Below are 17,617 nucleotides of genomic sequence, written 5' to 3'. Positions count from 1 at the left end.
TAGTGCTGCTTTCCAGATTCAAAGCAGGCACTCAGTCATCAGCAGAAGGTGGCCTTTCTGTGAATTGTCATTTTCATTTGGGTTCAGCCAGCCCACTGGGCGCCTGCTGTGTACAGAGGACTGTGTACGGCATGGATGAATTCAGACTCTTGTAACCTCAAAGCCCACAGTCTAGAAGTGAAAGAGATGTTACAAGTGCCTGGATGACAACGTGTGTGCTCAGTTGCATCAAACTCTTGGTGACCCCATGGACTGTAGCCCACCAGACTCCTCTGTCCATGGAATTCTCTGGGCAAGGATACTAGAGTGGATTACCATTTCCTTGTCTAGGAGATCTTCCTGATTCAGGGATCGAACTCATGTCTCTTGTGTCTCCTGCATTGACAGGCAGATTCTTTACTGCTGACCCACCTGGGAAACCCCTATATGACAATATCTTGACAGTAAATAACTCTACAGCAGTTCCCATAAAGGGGCTGAGGAATTTCAAAAGAAGCAGCAGTTCCTTTGAGCTGTAAGAAAAGCAAAGCCTTCTCAAGGTGGCGGCATTTGGCTGTGCCTGGAAGTTCAGTTCAGTTCAGTTGCTCAGTTGTGTCTGACTCTTTGCGACCCCATGAACCTCAGCATGCCAGGCCTCCCTATCCATCACCATCTCCCGGAGTCCACCCAAACCCATGTCCATTGAGTTGGTGATGCCATCCAACCATCTCATCCTCTGTCGTTGCCTTTTCCTCCTGCCCTCAATCTTTCCCAGCATCAGGGACTTTTCCAGTGAGTCAGCTCTTCGCATCAGGTGGCCAAAGTATTGGAGTTTCAGCTTCAACATCACTCCTTCCAATGAACATCCAGGACTGATCTCCTTTAGGATGAACTGGTTAGATCTCCTTGCAGTCCAAGGGACTCTCAAGAGTCTTCTCCAACACCACAGTTCAAAAGCATCAATTCTTTGGTGCTCAGCTTTCTTAATACTCCAACTCTCACATCCACACACAACCAATGGAAAAACCATAGCCTTGACTAGACGGACCTTTGTTGACAAAGTAATGTCTCTGCTTTTTAATATGCTGTCTATGTTGGTCATAACTTTCCTTCCAAGGAGTAAGCGTCTTTTAATTTCATGGCTGCAGTCACCATCTGCAGTGATTTTGGAGCCCAGAAAAATAACATCAGCCACTGTTTACACTGTTTCCCCATCTATTTGCCATGAAGTGATGGGACCGGATGCCATGATCTACATTTTCTGAATGTTGAGCTTTAAGCCAACTTTTTCACTCTCCTCTTTCACTTTCATCAAGAGGCTTTTTAGTTCCTCTTCACTTTCTGCCATAAGGGTGGTGTCATATGCATATCTGAGGTTATTGATATTTCTCCCGGCAGTCTTGATTCCAGCTTGTGCTTCCTGCAGCCCAGCATTTCTCGTGATGTACTCTGCATATAAGTTAAATAAGCAGGGTGACAATATACAGCCTTGATATACTCCTTTTCCTATTTGGAACCAGTCTGTTGTTCCATCTCCAGTTCTAACTGTTACTTCCTGACCTGTATACAGGTTTCTCAAGAGGCAGGTCAGGTGGTCTGGTATTCCCATCTCTTTCAGAATTTTCCACAGTTTATTGTGATCCACACAGTCAAAGGCTTTGGCATAGTCAAGAAAGCAGAAATAGATGTTTTTCTGGAACTCTCTTGCTTTTTCAATGATCCAGTGGATGTTGGCAATTTGATCTCTGGTTCCTCTGCCTTTTCTAAAACCAGCTTGAACATCTGGAAGTTCACGGTTTACGTATTGCCGAAGCCTGGCTTGGAGAATTTTGAGTGTCACTTTACTAGCGTGTGAGATGAGTGCAATTGTGAGGTAGTTTGAGCATTCTTTGGCATTGCCTTTCTTTGGGATTGGAATGAAAACTGACCTTTTCCATTCCTTTGACCACTGCTGAGTTTTTCCAAATTTGCTGGCATATTGAGTGCAGCACTTTCACAGCATCATCCTGGAAGACAGGGTAGGATTTAGATGACAGTAGAATGTGGTCAGAGGCAGACAGGGTCAAGATGGAGAGCCTGTCTGGGACTGACACTGCTTTTTCAGTAAGTGGTACCCACTGGAGTTCTCTGTGAGAGAAATGACCCAGTCTGACCTTTAGGAAGATAGCTGGTTGGGAGGAGACTGGAGTAGTTAGCTTCTGGAAGCAGAGGGACCTTTACTGGAGCTGTTTAGGCCAATGAAGGCTGAGACAGTGGTGATAGATATGAGAGGAATCTTGTGACAGAGGCAGAAGGACCAGGACTGGGTGACTGATTTGGATGCATTGAGAAGGTGGGCTGGAAGGGAAGTGAGCGGTAGATGGCCACGTTGGGAGTGTCAGAGGGCCTGTGCTGGCTTGGTGGAGGCCGGTGGGGAGTCAGACTGGGCTCTGTCCAGTGGCCGGGTCAGCCACCCGTCCATGTGGAGGCATCTGACAGAAAGGGGACAATAGAAACCTGGACCTGGGGCTTGGGTTCAGGGCCCCAGAAGGAGGCCTGGGAGTCACCGGCCGAGAAGTAGTGACAGCAGAGGTGGGGCGTTAGAGGAAATCATCCAGGTAGGTGGAAGGGGAAAGACCCGACACAGAGCCTTGGGAGAGGACCACACAAGAAGAGGCAGAGGAGGAAGAAGACCTGCAGAGGGAGGGAGGAGAGTGAGGAAGTGGAGCCGGAGGAGGCACTTTAGAGGCAGGGAGTCTGAACCTCTGACCTCCTGCTGGCTGACTCCAGGCAAGAACCAGACCTTTCTACTGCCGTATGGGGGTACTAATGTCCACCCTACCCCACCAGGTGTCCTGAAGGGCACTTAGTAGATGCTTATTGCTTCTTTCCCGTAGAGACCTGGGGAGGCATGGGAAGAAGTAGGGTGGGGGGCACATCAGCATCCTATGCTTTAGGAAAGGACACTCCTGTTGGGTTACTCCTGAGCTGAGGAGATGGGGGACGGACTTGCCGTGGGTAGCAGGTCTGAAAAGCTGATAGCCAGGCGCTGATGAGTAAGGGGATGAGGAGGAAGAGAGAAGGCTCTGGAAGCTCCCTTTGAAACCACGTAGCCGAGAAGGGAGGGTGGACAACCACGTGGCATTAGAGGAAGCAGGGTAAAGGGAAGGGCGTCTTGGTAGTGCGTCACTGAAACCCTCTGACCTCTCAGGAAGAGGGAGCTAGTTCCTGGCAGAAATCCATTTCTTGGATTTGGCATCTGGGGTTGAAGCGTTCGGGTGTTTGTTCAGAGATGCCAGCCGATGCACTCTGGAAGGAAGAAGTCTGTCACGTGAGCCAGGGAAACTGTGGTTGGTCTTGTGAGCCCGTTGGGGCCCCGGCCGGGTTTCTGAATTAGATGTCCTGTGACCCAGTCATCTTGAAAGCCTGGGAGGAGAGGGCCGCCGGCTTTCCAGGGACTTTTCCAAGGGAAGGGAGACAGTGTGACCTGTCTCCTTCTGAAATGAGTGATGGGGCTTCAAGGGAAGAGCAAAGGAAGTATCCAGTAGGTAGATGAGTCTAAGAACCTTGGGGCCTTTCTCAGTTTCGAAGCCTAGTTTCAGAAAAGTGTGGGCAGTTTCTCAGCTGTCTCTGCCTTGCAGACAAGCACAGCCCGATCCCAGACATTGACCTTTTCTCCTCTGTCCTCGGAATCTCAGACCTTGGCTTCTGCCACCCCTTACTGCCCACCCCATCTGCATCTTGAAGGGAGTGGTTTTGCCTTTGTCTCACTCCTCAGAGGTGACAGTAGCCAGGTGGACAGGAGGGTGTGGGAGAGGGGTAGTTCAGGGGGTTGAGGTCCCTCCACCTGCTCTGAGGAGGGGAGACGGAACGGAAGTCCCCAAAGGAAGGACTCCCAGGGAGTCAACCCTTGAGAAGGATGTTCTTGCGTGGCTGCATTCTTGCCTAAAGCCTGGTGATACTTTGCTTTTAGAAAAGTTCTTTTTTCTTCCATGATTTTAATTGTGTTTCCTCTGTTCCTCCTTCAGGTTGACCTCTGTTCTAATCATCTGCTCTTTTGTCTTTAACTGCCTTCTTACCTTGCTCATGCACCAACTCCTCCCCACACCCCCCACCTCCCAGCACTTTCCTGTTTGAAGAGACAGGGTGGACAGTGGCTATGCATGTTGGCCCTACAACCAGACTGCCTGGGTCAGAAATCTCAGCTCCTTATCTACTAGTGTGTACACCTGGGCAAGTACTTCATCTCCCTGAGCCTCAGTTTCCTCATTTTTCAAATGTTATAATAATATCCATCTCATTGAGACTTCCCTGGTAGCCCAGTAGCTAAAGCCTTGCGTTCCCAATGCAGGGGGCCAGGGTTTCGATCCCTGGTCCAGGAACTAAATCCCAGACACTGCAACTAAGAGTTTGCGTGCCACAGCTAAAGATCCTGCTGCAAATAAGATCCAAATAAATAAATAAAAATATTTTAGAAAATCCATCTCATACATGTCATATTATGAGAATTAACTAAATAAATACATATAAAGAGTTTAGAGTAGTACCTGGGAAGTTATAGGTACTCTGTCAATATTATCTATCTATATCTGTCTACTGTCTGTCTGACTCTCTTTTTTTGTAAATGCCTTCAAATCCTTTTCTAATTTTTCCAGGTGACACAGAAGGAATATATTATGTTGAAAGAGCCTACAGAAGTTATATTTCTAGAAATGATAAATTATATAGTGTATTTTCACCGTGCTGTGTGCTTAGTCGTTCAGTCGTGTCTGACTCTTGGCGACCCCATGGATTGTAGCCCACCAGGCTCCTCTGTCCATGGGGATCCTCGAGGCAAGAATACTGGAGTGGGTTGCCGTGCTTGCCTCTAGGGATCTCCCAAACCCAGGGATTGAACCCAGGTCTCTTGCATTGTAGGTGGATTCTTTACTGTCTGAGCCACCAGGGAAGCCCCTAAAGTACAGCAGCTATCACATGGAGCTCCAGTGATGGAGAGCCCATTCTCTTAGAAAACCTTCATCCTGGGTGGAAAGTCCCATCTAATATCGATCTTTCTGTGGCTTCCACTAACACGAACAAGTCTTACTGGAACAAGGAATAAATAAAGTTATTAGTTCTTGTTATTAGGAGCAAATAAAAATGCACCCAACTCTTAGGTTGAAAAAAGTCAACATAGCCAAAGGACCAGATGCAGGGACGTGTCTTTTGCATGAACTGCTGCTAATAAATTTCAACTTGTAGATTTTATATCATAGGCCTTATTTGTTACAGGTTTCAAGCCTTGATTCTTACATTCCCTGTGTTAGTCATCTCTGCTACTTTTGTGAACTTTGACCCCATACAGTACCTGATGAAAATGATGGCTAAGCTCAGAAACCAAGCCCTTTCCTGTGTCACTAAAAACCTTCCTCCAAGCTGACGTCAACAGCTTTGAATGCTCTTCAGTAGCTTGAAGACTACCTTAGTCTGTGTTATCCACTTCACATTTCTCTGTGAAAAGCAAGCATGAGAGAATCCGTTAGAGGCTTGTTAAAATGCAGATATTCCTCCACCCCCATATATCACATGTCTTTCTTACTTATCTACCTGCAGAATGAAAGAAAATGAAATGGGAGAAGCAGTCAATATATATATTTTTTAAATATCTTTTGGAAACTCCATTTTGAATAGAAAGTAGCATAAGATGATACGAATTGGTGAAAATTGAAAGGAAAGAGATAGCAGTTACAATATTCAAAGAATTCATTTTATCAAAAAGCTATCACTTTCAAGTAAAAGTATTTGACTACTCTGCACCTTGTAGTTCCTTGAGTTAGATGTTTAATATTAGCAATATAATGTTGTTATAACTACAGTCGTATGGAGTCTTCTTTTAATGTGGATGTTGAGTTGAAGTGGGAATTCCCATAGGGATATACACAGTGTATGATACATGTTGGTACTTGGGGCAATATAGCTCTTCCATCTTTCTCTGTCTCTCATTGCAAGGGAGGAGGACAAGTGGGGATACAGAGTCTCACTAGCATTTGCACAGATCACGATCTGTTCCCTGGGGCTGGCACATTGCAGCCCCCAGTGAAATCTGGGTTCCAGTAGCAAAAAAGAAAGACATAATACAGACCCTGGGGTAACTGATCTGTCTGCCACAAGCAGATGCTTGATGTTCGCTTCTCCAAGACCTGTTTTCCTCTTCTCTCATCAATCTATCAGGTTTGTCCCAAATTTCCTTTGGAGAGAACAGTTACATTCTCAGTTCTAAGAGTGGACACTGATTCAGTTCAGTTCAGTCATTCAGTCGTGTCTGACTCTTTGTGACCCCATGGACTGCAGCACACCAGGCTTCCCTGTTCTTCACCAGTTCCCAGAGCTTGCTCAAACTCATGTCCACTGAGTCGGTGATGCCATCCAACCATCTCATCCTCTGTCATTCCCTTCTCCTCCCACCTTCAATCTTTCCCAGCATCAGGGTCCTTTCCAGTGGGTCAGTTCTTTGCATCAGGAGGCCAAACTATTGCAGTTTCAGCTTCAGCATCAGTCCTTCCAATGAATATTCAGTACTGATTTTGACGGGTTTGATCTCCTTGCTGTCCAAGGGACTCTCAAGAATCTCCAGCACCACAGCTCAAACAGGACACTGATTGGCTTAAGCTAATAAACTCAACCCTGGCTGGATATTAGAACCAATAAGGGACTATTTTAAAATATCTGTGTGGGACCTATCTCTCAGAGCAACAAAATCAGAATCCTTTGAAGGGGTGCTTGGCTTGAAATCCAATAACATAAGCCAATCAGCATATCCCCCTGGCTCAAGGATGGGCACGTAACCCAACTCAAGCTAAGCAGATGCAGCAAGTTTTCATTTTATGCCCTCTGTTCTCTTTGAATTTTTATTTCTTTGTGATTATATTAATTATATATTAGTTATATTTGTATAGTTAAAAGTAAATTAATCTCTTTTGAAGTTGCTCATAAGATGATTTTAAAGTATATGTCATCTATTGTTAGAGTACATTTCTTCAAATGTACAAATCTCCATTTTAGGAAGAAGTAAGAAGTATATTTTAACTGTGCCATGTATCTACAACCTCACAGTAACACAGAATAGGTGTGAATAAAATGTTTTAATTTTATGTCTGAGAAGATGACCCCTGGAGCTTAAATCAGAGCTCAAGGTCAAGACCAGCTCATGGGATGGAGAAGCCGCAGGAAAGCTGGCTCCTGACTGTGGAAGCCGATTGTTCTTTGTTCTGCTGTTCATGTTTGACCTCAGCCTTCTTATCTAGCAGCTCTAATCTGATCTGGCCAAAAACTAGAGAGGAGAAAATCCTCAAGGATTCAGCTAAGTATCTTCAGTTGCTCTTTTTCAATCAGATGTTTTTCGGTTTGACTTGGTTCCCAGATACCTTATGAAATTAAATTTGCATGATTTCTTTGATTACACCTCTGCTAATGTACTCATTGTTCAACTTGGAGGCCACAGTGACACAATGACCACCTTGCATTACTTCAGAAATTATGAGTAAACAAAGATTGTTTTAGAAGGTAAGAGTGTTAACTTTTGATGTCTAGTAGATTTGAGTGTCAAGTCATTTGTGAAGAATATTTGACTTGTTATTTTCAAGTTATTTGTCTGAAGAAAATTGCTGCAGTTTTTAAAATGTAGAAGGACATCATAAATCTTGTTTTTCTCTAATACTAAGGAATAAATGAGTTAGTTTCTTTAGTTGTGGGTAAGATTTTGTTCATCATTGTTTCTTATTTGCTACATTTAGATTCTGTTCTTTGGGATCATATGCTAAGAAAAAATTCAAATCCTCTCTTATCATCATTTATGTTTTCAAAAGCCAATTCTTTATTAAAACTCTGCCCAAGCTACTTCTGGTTTTAGAGCTTTACATTTTGCACAAAGCTTTCAGAATGCTTTCATATATGGTTATCCATGACTATTGTGTCAAAAGAAGAAATGTGGATTTATGAAATGCTGAGTTTCATTCTGTTAATCTTAATAGGCACTTATCACATGCATCCATACTCGGCAGATTTTAAAACGTTGCATCGTTGCTTCTCCTTTGACAGTTTATCAGAGGAACGGACAGTAAAATGCAATGAGATTGTGTAGCATTGTTAGTGTTTAGGAATAGCAAAATAACCAACATATGGACAGCAAGAAAAGACTTAAAAAACCTGAAGCCTAGATTACCCAATGATGAATGGGTGTCTGAAAAAGAGAGATTTGGCTACACTTAGTTCAGGACAGAAGTTCTGACCATCAGCCCAAGGAGCTAAAGGAAAATTAGCAGACTTTTCATCGCAAGGTAGTGAAGCCACCTAGTGGTTTGTTAGATAATTTAAGGTTATGTGAATGTATAAAGTGTCTTGTGAATTGATTGAGCGGGTCTCTATCAAGCATGAATAGGACTTTGATCATTTATCATTTAGTCCGGCAAGGAGGGTCAGTTTCATTGAGAAGAAGCACAGCGGTGCTCTGTGTAATCTTTTATATATTTATAATCTTTTTTAAAATCAGAAAGGAGTTAAGTTAACTTATATGAAACTACTGTGAGAGAGCACAAACTAGAAGAGGAAAAAAAAATATGTAAAAAGTAGTAAAAACTTCTGTTAATTAAAAAACGTTTTCGAGATTCTGTACATTTTCCATGATAGGACTCTACGTTTTCAGGAAAGCATGGAAACCGATCAGTTATAAAAATTCAGTGTTCAGAACAGTGAAATAATTTTGGGGAAAGGCAAAATCCTACCTGATGTGAAGAACAGAGAAATGTTTCTTCTGAAGGTCCTCACCGATGAGATACTGCCTCATGCCATGTATAATGTCCTCAGTCCTTGTAATAGAAATCAATCTTGAGTCTTGGAATATTGTTTCGTAGCTGTGGCTGCACTGCTTTGGAGGAGAATGTGCACCAAGCTGTATTTTCAGGGCTTGCCTGAAAGCATTTGATCCTCATAATAAGCCCGAGAGGAAGCCAATATTATTATCCCATACTGCAGAGTAGGCCAGTGACATGCTGTCACTTTATGAACCTGCCCAAAGTTAAGCTCTTAATGAGTAATGGAACTGGAATTCAACCCCTTTGTGCCCTTTTCCAAGATGCTATGTATACTGAATGGCACATCCAATGAAAATGGCAATACTCTACTGAATACTTAGACAGTCTGTAGGGCATTGGATAGGAGTGCTTTAACATGGTGCTAAGGACATGGTGAGGACTGTGCATTTCTGAGATGACCCAGTTTACGTTGCCCTCCAGTGTCACAGGCTTCACCCTGACTCCAGTCACTGCACACTCATGCATATGCATGTGCATACACACCTTTGGTCAGAAACAGAGGACCAGGCAAGAGTACTCAGATTCACCACTTCCTGACTGATAAACAACAGCTGAAATTCATGAACTTTTAAAACAGTTCTATTTTATTGGAGTACAGTTGATGTACAATGTTGTGTTAATTTCTGGTGTACAGCAAAGCAGTTCATTCATTTTATATATATATATATATATACACACACACACACACATTCTTTTTCACATTCGTTTCTATTATGGTTTATCACAAAATATTGAATATAGTTCCCTGTGCTATACAGTGAGACCTTGTTCATCCATTCTATATATACCAGTTTGCATCTGCTAACCCCAAAGTCCTAATCCACCCCTTCCCACCCCCTCCCCTTGGCAACCACCAGTCTCCTCTCTATGTCCACAGTTCGGTTTCTGTTTCATAGATAGGTTCATCTGTGCCATACTTCAGGTTCCGCATGTAAGTGATACGAAAGACTGTTTGTCTGTCTTTCTGACTTACTTCACTTCATGTGATAATACTTAGGTCCATCCATGTTGCTGCAGATGGCATTATTTCATTCTCTTTTATGGCTGAGTAGTATTCTGTTGAGAAGGAAATGGCAGCCCACTCCAGTGTTCTTGCCTGGAGAATCCCAGGGACGGGGGAGCCTGGTGGGCTGCCGTCTCTGGGGTCGCACGGAGTCGGACACGACTGCAGTGACTTAGCAGCAGCAGCAGCAGTATTCTGTTGTGTATATGTACCACATCATCTTTATCCCTTCCTCTGTCCGTGGCCATTTAGTTTGTTTCCATGTTTTGGCTATTGAGAATAGTGCTGCTGTGTATATAGGGGTGCGTGTATCTTTTTGAATTATAGTTTTGTGAAACCCGTGACCTTCTGATAGCTTTGTACCTTCAGATACAAGATTTAAAATGCAATCATAACCAAATATGCTCTATTTTACTAGTTTTTCCTTCTTAGAGTGGTATCTATAAATGTTTGGGAATGGCAGCTAAATTGATTTCTCTTAACCAGTCATGAAAGTTGATTAGGGATGAGCAAGGCAAGCCTGGCATCACTGAAACATTTTCAGTTAGAGGAGTCAAAATACCATATAATCTGAGTCTCAAATTGAGCGTTTAGAATGATGCTCTTTTAAGCTGTACTTTAGCACAGAAAAGGTATACTCTATAAAACGAATTTTTCATGTAGATAAGGCTCCTTGAAAACATATTTCCATGGTGTTTAAAAGAAATCCGTAGCTCAGTAAAGATTCTGCTGCTGCTGCTGCTAAGTCACTTCAGTTGTGTCCGACTCTGTGCAACCCCATAGACGGTAGCCCACCAGGCTCTCCCATCCCTGGGATTCTCAAGGCAAGAACACTGGAGTGGGTTGCCATTTCCTTCTCTGCAGTAAAGATTCTTACGTTCCTGGAAGATTTAAGTTCTGTTTGAGGAGCTGAAGCTCAATACTTTGGCCACCTGATGTGCAGAGCTGGTTCATTAGAAAAGACCCTGATGCTGGGAAAGATTGATGGCAGCAGAAGGGGATGACAGAGGTTGAGATGGTTGGTTGGCACCACGGACTCAATGGACATGAGTTTGAGCAAGCTCGGGAGATGGTGAAGGACAGGGATGCCTGGCATCCATGGGGTTGCAAAGAGTCAGACATGACTGAGTGACTGAACAACAACAAAGATGACCTACTACCCATAAGGTTGAAGTATTCAAAAAGATAACCTTTTAATAGTTCTGCTGAGTGCCTGAAAATTTATCCTGTCTTGGGAATACAAATGAAAGAGAGCAATGCTGAAATACGGTAAAGGAAACATTGGCTGGAAATCAAGAAACTTGGGATTCCCAACTCCACTGTATTCTGATAACAAAGGAAGATACAAATTCTTTGGGTCTCATTTTTTCTCAGAAACTTCTGAGTCAGACCTGGATTCAAATACCAAGTCCAGTACCTATTAGCTGGATGATACTGTATTAGCTAGGTAAACTTTCTGGGCGTCAGTTTATTTATCTATAAAAAGTCTTTAGTAATACTGTGTGCAGGTATTTTATATATAAAAGTTTTTTTATACCTTTAATCTTTATAACATCCTTAAATGGAATATTCACTGTTGTTATCCCCACTTTATAGGTGCTATCACTGTAGTTGGGAAATTAGATAATGTGAAGAGGTTAATTAGGATAGTTTCTGAGATATGTTACATCACCTGGTACATAGCTGATATCCCAGACATGGAGGTGATGTATTCCTGCTGACTTCATCTCACCCAGCTCCTTCTCTTCTTTTAGGATATGCCTTGAAGATTAGTGAAGAGGAGAACTGCATGCATTAACAACTTAACTTTGGGAATTAGATAGAGATTTAGACCAAAGTGTAAAAATAAAACTGAAGTTTAATTTTTCCTACAGGAGTGGCAAAAACTCAATTATGATATCTACACCCTGCGACAGATTCGAAGGGAAGTGAGAAGTAGATGGAAACATATTTTAGAAGATTTAGGTGAGTCTAAAAGTGATTATAAAATGGCAAAAATAACCAGTTGTGGTTATTCCTCTCTACCTTCTCCAGCCTGGTTTTTATAAAAGGAATGTCAGTAACTGATGATTAAGGCTACTGTGTACTAATTGTTTTCCCAATACCATCCTCTCTGTATCCTCCAGCATAAACATCTGATGTTTCTCTTATCATCAGCCGTTGTCTTGAGGACATATTTTGCCATGTGTTACCCCATCTGTCTTCAGTATCAAGTAGGACAGGGCAGTGAAATCATAACGGGATATTCGTTCAATCAAGATCATTGAATTTGGGGGCATTGTACATTGATTGATTTAAATGGAGTGATTGGCCAATTACTCATAGCTTTATAAGATAGAGCAGATTAGGAGAAATGTTATTTGTAAGAGAGACCGCAAATACCTGTGGTATTAGAGTAGCTATTTGGTATTGATTTTTCTTAATTCTGCCAGGCTTGTAATTCAGTAAATATGGCCCTCACATTATAAAGAAGCTTGTTTTCATGTTCAGAAAAAATGGATTTATCAATTTTGAAGTCCTCAGTCCTTCTCCTTTGAAACAGAACATTACACCTTGGCATTATAACTTTGCAAATGTGGGTACCAAGTTGCTATCCCCTGTTGCTTATATTATGCTTGTATTAAATCTATGAGTCTTTTAGACCTTTGTATAAGTAATTTAGCCAGCCAACGATATTGCCCTGGGGGAGGGAACCTGGGCTTGGAGGAGTCTGGACCTGAAGATGACCATTTTGCAGGTTGAGGGGACAAGTAGGAATTCTGGGGACAGGGGAGGGGGTGAAGAGTAGGAAATGGGAGGAGGGTTTCCAAACTGATAAAGTGGGTGGCAGGCAGTCAGTGGGTGAGTAGCAGAGGCTTAACTTGGAGGGAAAAGTTGACAAAGAAAATTTGATACGAAGAAACCGCAAAAGCATTTTAATTAAAGACCCGACCAACCTCACTGAGCTGCAGGGCAGCAAAGGGAGCGGTGCTTTGGGCTTCAGCTTTCTCGTATTTGCTTCACAGCTGTCGCCGGTCCCCTCATCCCTTGCAGGCTGTTGTCTCCTTGTGACTGCTTCACGTGAGGGTTTAATTTCTTTACACAGGTTTTCAAAGAGAAGCAGACTCTTTGTTGTCAGTGACAAAACTGAGCACCATCAGTGATTCTAAAAACACAAGGAAAGCTCGGGAAATACTGTTGAGACTGGCTGAAGAGACCAGTATTTTCCCTACCAGTTGGGAGCTCTCGGAGAGATATCTCTTTGTTATGGTAAGTGTCCATCTGCTTATTTTTTAGTAATTTTTTAAAATTAATTTTTATTAGAGTATAGATGCTTTTGTCCTTTTGGAGGGTGTCTCAGATGGTAAAGAATCCGCCTGCAATCCAGAAGATTTCAGAGACCAGATTCTATCCTTGGGTTGGGAAGATCCCCTGGAGAAGGGAATGGCAACCCACTCCAGTATTCTTGCCTGGAGAATCCCATGGGCAGAGGAGCTTGTCAGGCTATAGTCCATAGGGTTGCACAGAGTCAGACACGACTGAAGCAACTTATCTCACATAGCTGCTTTAAAATGTTGTGTTGGTAGAACACTGAGTAGAGTTTCCGGCGCTATACAGTAGGTTCCTATTAGTTAGTCTGTTTTATGATAGTGTCACTAGTGTGTGTATGTCGATCTCAGCCTGCCAGTTCATCCCACTCACTCCCCTCTCCCTCTCACTGGTGCCCATACACTTGCTTTCTATATCTTTGTCTCTATTTCTGTTTCGCAAATAAGACCATCTGTACCATTTTTCTAGATTCCACATATATGCATTCATATGTAATATTTGTTTCTCTCTTTCTGACTTACTTCCCTCTGAGTGACAGTTTCTAGGTCCATCCACATCTCTGCAAATGATCCAATTTTGTTCTTTTTTTATGGCTGAGTAATATTCCGTTGTATAGATGTACTGCATCTTCTTTATCCATTCCTCTATTGATGGACATTTGGGTTCCCAATTTTGCTTTAAATTTTTGCTTCTCTGTTGTCCATGTACTTATTCATCATTCTGACCCCATGAACTTCACCGTGGTATGAGGTGTGGGAGATGGTGCTGGCATCTTATGCCTTGGTGTTCAGTAGCCAGCACATCATCATCACTTGGAGGGCTTTAAAAATTCAGGTTTTTGGAATACACTTAGAGCAGTTGAGACTTGGGTTGTAGTTCAAGAATCTGTGTTTTTCAGCCAATTTTGTTTGGTAGTCAGTTTTTTGAGCCATTTTTAGGTCAAAGAGATGTGAGAAATTGGGTATACAGCCTAAGATTGAAAAATGATTTGAAAGGACTCGAAGAGCAGGGGAATGTTTTCTGGAGAATGTAAGTCATTAAGGAGTGTCTCTAAATTTGTTGAGAAAAATTTAATAAATGTTCTACTCATTCATTGTTATTTCTAGATGGATGTGATTTTTAGATGAATTTTTGCCACAGGCACGGCTTTGTTTCCATTTTGACAACACTTTTGTTTTTTATTTTTTGGCAGGACCGTCTCATTGCACTTGATGCTGCGGAAGAGTTCTTTAAAATTGCCAGTCGAACTTACCCCAAGAAGGCTGGGGTCCCATGCCTGGCAGATGGCCAGAAAGAACTGCACTACTTTCCTTTTCCAAGTCCCTAAAGGAGAAGCTACGAGGCAGAATGGGAATTCTTCCGCTGGACCTCAACAGCCAACCAAAGTTGGGCAAATGCATGCAAACGAGAATGAGCAAGGAGAGAGCTAGCTAAGAGAAAAAGGGTTTTGAATCCTACTAAAACCTAAGAGTTTGGATAGCTGGTCATCATGAAACTCTATGAAATGTTGAAGTTGCATTGAAACATCGTGGTGATCTTGCATCAGAGAGTTGGTCAGTGGGCTGTTTTATCATGGGTGATTAGATTCTGTTGCCCCCATTTTGGTTTTGGTTGTATAATGAGCTCTGACCACTGATCCTATTGGGAGAATGGGATATTCCAGTTAATAAGATTCCTGGAGCCATCATTGAGCCTAAATATGGATTACCAATTTTTAAATAACTGTTATATAATATAGGCTAACACCAAAACACTACCAGGCATGATGTGACCTTCCTTGATTTTGGAGCACCTACAGAACCTTGGAGGTGTTTAGAGCATCAATTGGAGAATATCCAGAAGTTTAGGTGTACCAAATAATAGAAATATCTAGGAGTGCTGCTCAGGAGGGAGTCCTAAGTAGAATGATCCCAAGCAGAACTCCATGTAAAAAGCTCTGTCTTCAGTTGTGGTACAGGCATCTCAAATTCTTAACGTTATTGAGATCTGGTTATGTCATTTTTGCATAGTGTCCAGCTCTGGGCCACAAGCCCCTGCCTGATATTTTATCAGGCATATTTTACCTTCACTGTCTTCTCTACTCTTTAGCCTGTTTCCAGCTTATTGACTGAAAGTTACACCTGCCCAGAGTCCTCTCGTGCATATTTGCAACTCTGTAGGCCGTGCTGCATTGAAGAAAGTCATTGCTGGACTTTCTTCCATCCTGAAGATGATTTTCAGAATGGAGCATTTCTGTCAATACAGTTTGCCACAGGTTGAGTAGCTCAGCTTCAAAAGTTATAGCCCCTTAAGCAAGGAGCTTGTCATGAAATCAGGGTTCATTGTATTGAAAAGAGCTTTTCAGGTTTATCAGTAGACTGCTGAAAATAATTGCAGTATTCTTACTTTTACAGATTTTGCTTTTCTGACTTCAGGTTTAAAAGTAACTTGTATGTAGTCTGTGCAGGGGATTGTGACTTGAAGATTTCCCTACCCCAACTAACTCTTTTGGTAGTGAATACTTTGTTTAAAATATTTGTCAGAGGAGATCCATGTTATCCATTTATGAGTACATTGCAGACCAATTAACTGACATGTTTCAGGAAAATTTTTTGTAGTTGAATAAGTAAACAAAAAGTTTTATTTTTTAAAATAAATAATCCATTTTTATTTTGTTTTGTTTAGTTCTTAATACCTCTCTCATGTTGTTTAAAATTAGCCTGCAGATATTTTCTCTCACTTCTGTAGGCTCTTGCAAGATAAACATACAGTGAGACAGACAAACAAAACCAAAAAGAAACAGTAAATTAACAAAATACATTTGAAGATCATACTGTTTTCATCCTTGTCCATGGAATTTGTGTTTTGTCTTTGCCTTTTTTGATGTCAAAATAGAGGAGATTGTTTGCATCTATAGAGAATAAGTTGTAACGATAGTCTTTATTTTTGGTAATGAATAAGTAAGGTTAAAACTGTCTCTATGATTATAAAAACTCATGGAATTATCCAGGAAATTTTCATTGCAAAGAATTAAAAAGTTTCTATATTTACTTTTCAGTTGAATGTGTGTTATATTTCCGAGAATAAAGAGGAAACAGATATTCTTTCCTTAATCCCTTTAAATTAAAGGTAAAGAGGCTGAGAGAGATGGGCTTAAGGACCTCTGGTTGTTCTAAAGCCAGTCAAGGGGCCAGTCTGAGCTCAAGTCCATTGAGAAGTATGTGAGAGGGGCTTGAGGGTGACGGGAGTGACCACTTCAGAAGTCACAGGGTGCTCAGCAGGAACAGGATCCAGGGGTTCGTGTGTATATGCAGGGCAGTTTCAGGTGACGGATGGAAAATTTTATATTAATAGTTATTTATTTTAACATGTACCAAGGAAGCAAGGGGGTGGGGACTTCCTGGGGGCTCAGTGATAAAGAATCTGCCTTCAATGCAGGAGACCTGGGTTCGATCCCTGGGTCGGGAAGATCCCCTGGAGGAGGGCATGGCAACCCACTCTAGTACTCTTGCCTGGAGAATCCCATGGACGGAAGAGCCTGACAGGCTGCACCCCATACGGTTGCAGAGTTGGGCATGCCTGAAGTGACTAAGCAGCAGCAAGGGGGGAGGAGGCTGTAATTTAGCAGATAGATCATGAGATTTCCTATTCCATGAATATAATTACAACCAACAATAAAAAGTATTTGTGTTTCCTTAAAGGGGCCCCCAGGAAGGCAGAGTGGACACACTGACCAAAGTGATAAAGAATGCTTTGGTGAGGAGTCACTAACATCACTGAAAGTTTGGTGTATCCCTGTAGGGCAGGGGCTGTTCCAGGAATGCACTCACTGGTAGCAATGGGGATGGAAGAAGAGGTGCTCAGTGGCAAGGCTTCACCGTCAGAAGCCAAGTGGCACAATTATAATGAGTGACCAGATCTGAAGAGTACCTGTAGAGAGATTTGGAGATGGTTGATGAAACATGGCCTCTCTAGGGGCAAAATAGATGGGCAGCCAATAAGAATACTCCTCACACTTTACCATCAAAAGATCTCAAGGACAAGGCTTCCCTGGTGATCAAGTGGTTAAGAATCCAGCTTGCAGTGCAAAGGACACCAGTTTGATCCCCAGTCCCGGAAGATCCCCACATGCCATGGGACAGTTGAGCCTGAGAGCCATAACTACTGAAGGTCATGCACCCTGGAGCCCGAGCTCCACAACAAGAGAAGCCACTGCAGTGAGAATCCTCATGCTACCAGCTAGGGAGTAGCCTCCGCTCACCGCGACTAGATAAAGCCCTTGCATAGCAACGAAGACCCAGCACAGCCAAAAATGTATGAATATTAAGAAAAAGATTTTTAAAAAAATCTCAAGGATGGATGATCAAGAGATAAGTAGGGCACAGACACAGCCAGTTTAATAAAAACTTATGATCTCTTGCTAGCTTTCCAGACTTTGATATTTTCCAGACCCAGAAACTACAGACTGAAGGAAAGACTGGATCCCTAAGAAGGAAAACTTTGAAACACCACTGCAAGG

General features: G+C 42.4%; 1 protein-coding gene across 1 annotated transcript in view; it reads left to right on the top strand.

The window, feature by feature from the left end:
- The window catches only part of MREG (melanoregulin), a 69,727-nt gene extending 53,572 nt beyond the window's left edge, over positions 1 to 16,155 (top strand). Inside the window, exons 3-5 of the mRNA XM_070771891.1 lie at positions 11,685 to 11,775; positions 12,896 to 13,059; positions 14,312 to 16,155. Of these exons, the coding sequence (XP_070627992.1) occupies positions 11,685 to 11,775; positions 12,896 to 13,059; positions 14,312 to 14,446 (390 nt within the window). The 3' untranslated portion in view covers positions 14,447 to 16,155. The remainder of the gene's footprint in view (positions 1 to 11,684; positions 11,776 to 12,895; positions 13,060 to 14,311) is intronic.
- Positions 16,156 to 17,617: the final 1,462 nt, after the last annotated feature.

The sequence above is a fragment of the Bos indicus genome, chromosome 2 (assembly GCF_029378745.1).
Source record: "Bos indicus isolate NIAB-ARS_2022 breed Sahiwal x Tharparkar chromosome 2, NIAB-ARS_B.indTharparkar_mat_pri_1.0, whole genome shotgun sequence".
Lineage (NCBI taxonomy): Eukaryota > Metazoa > Chordata > Mammalia > Artiodactyla > Bovidae > Bos > Bos indicus.
The sequence above is the reverse complement of the archived record's forward strand: the minus strand, read 5'-3'. Positions and strand labels throughout refer to the sequence as shown.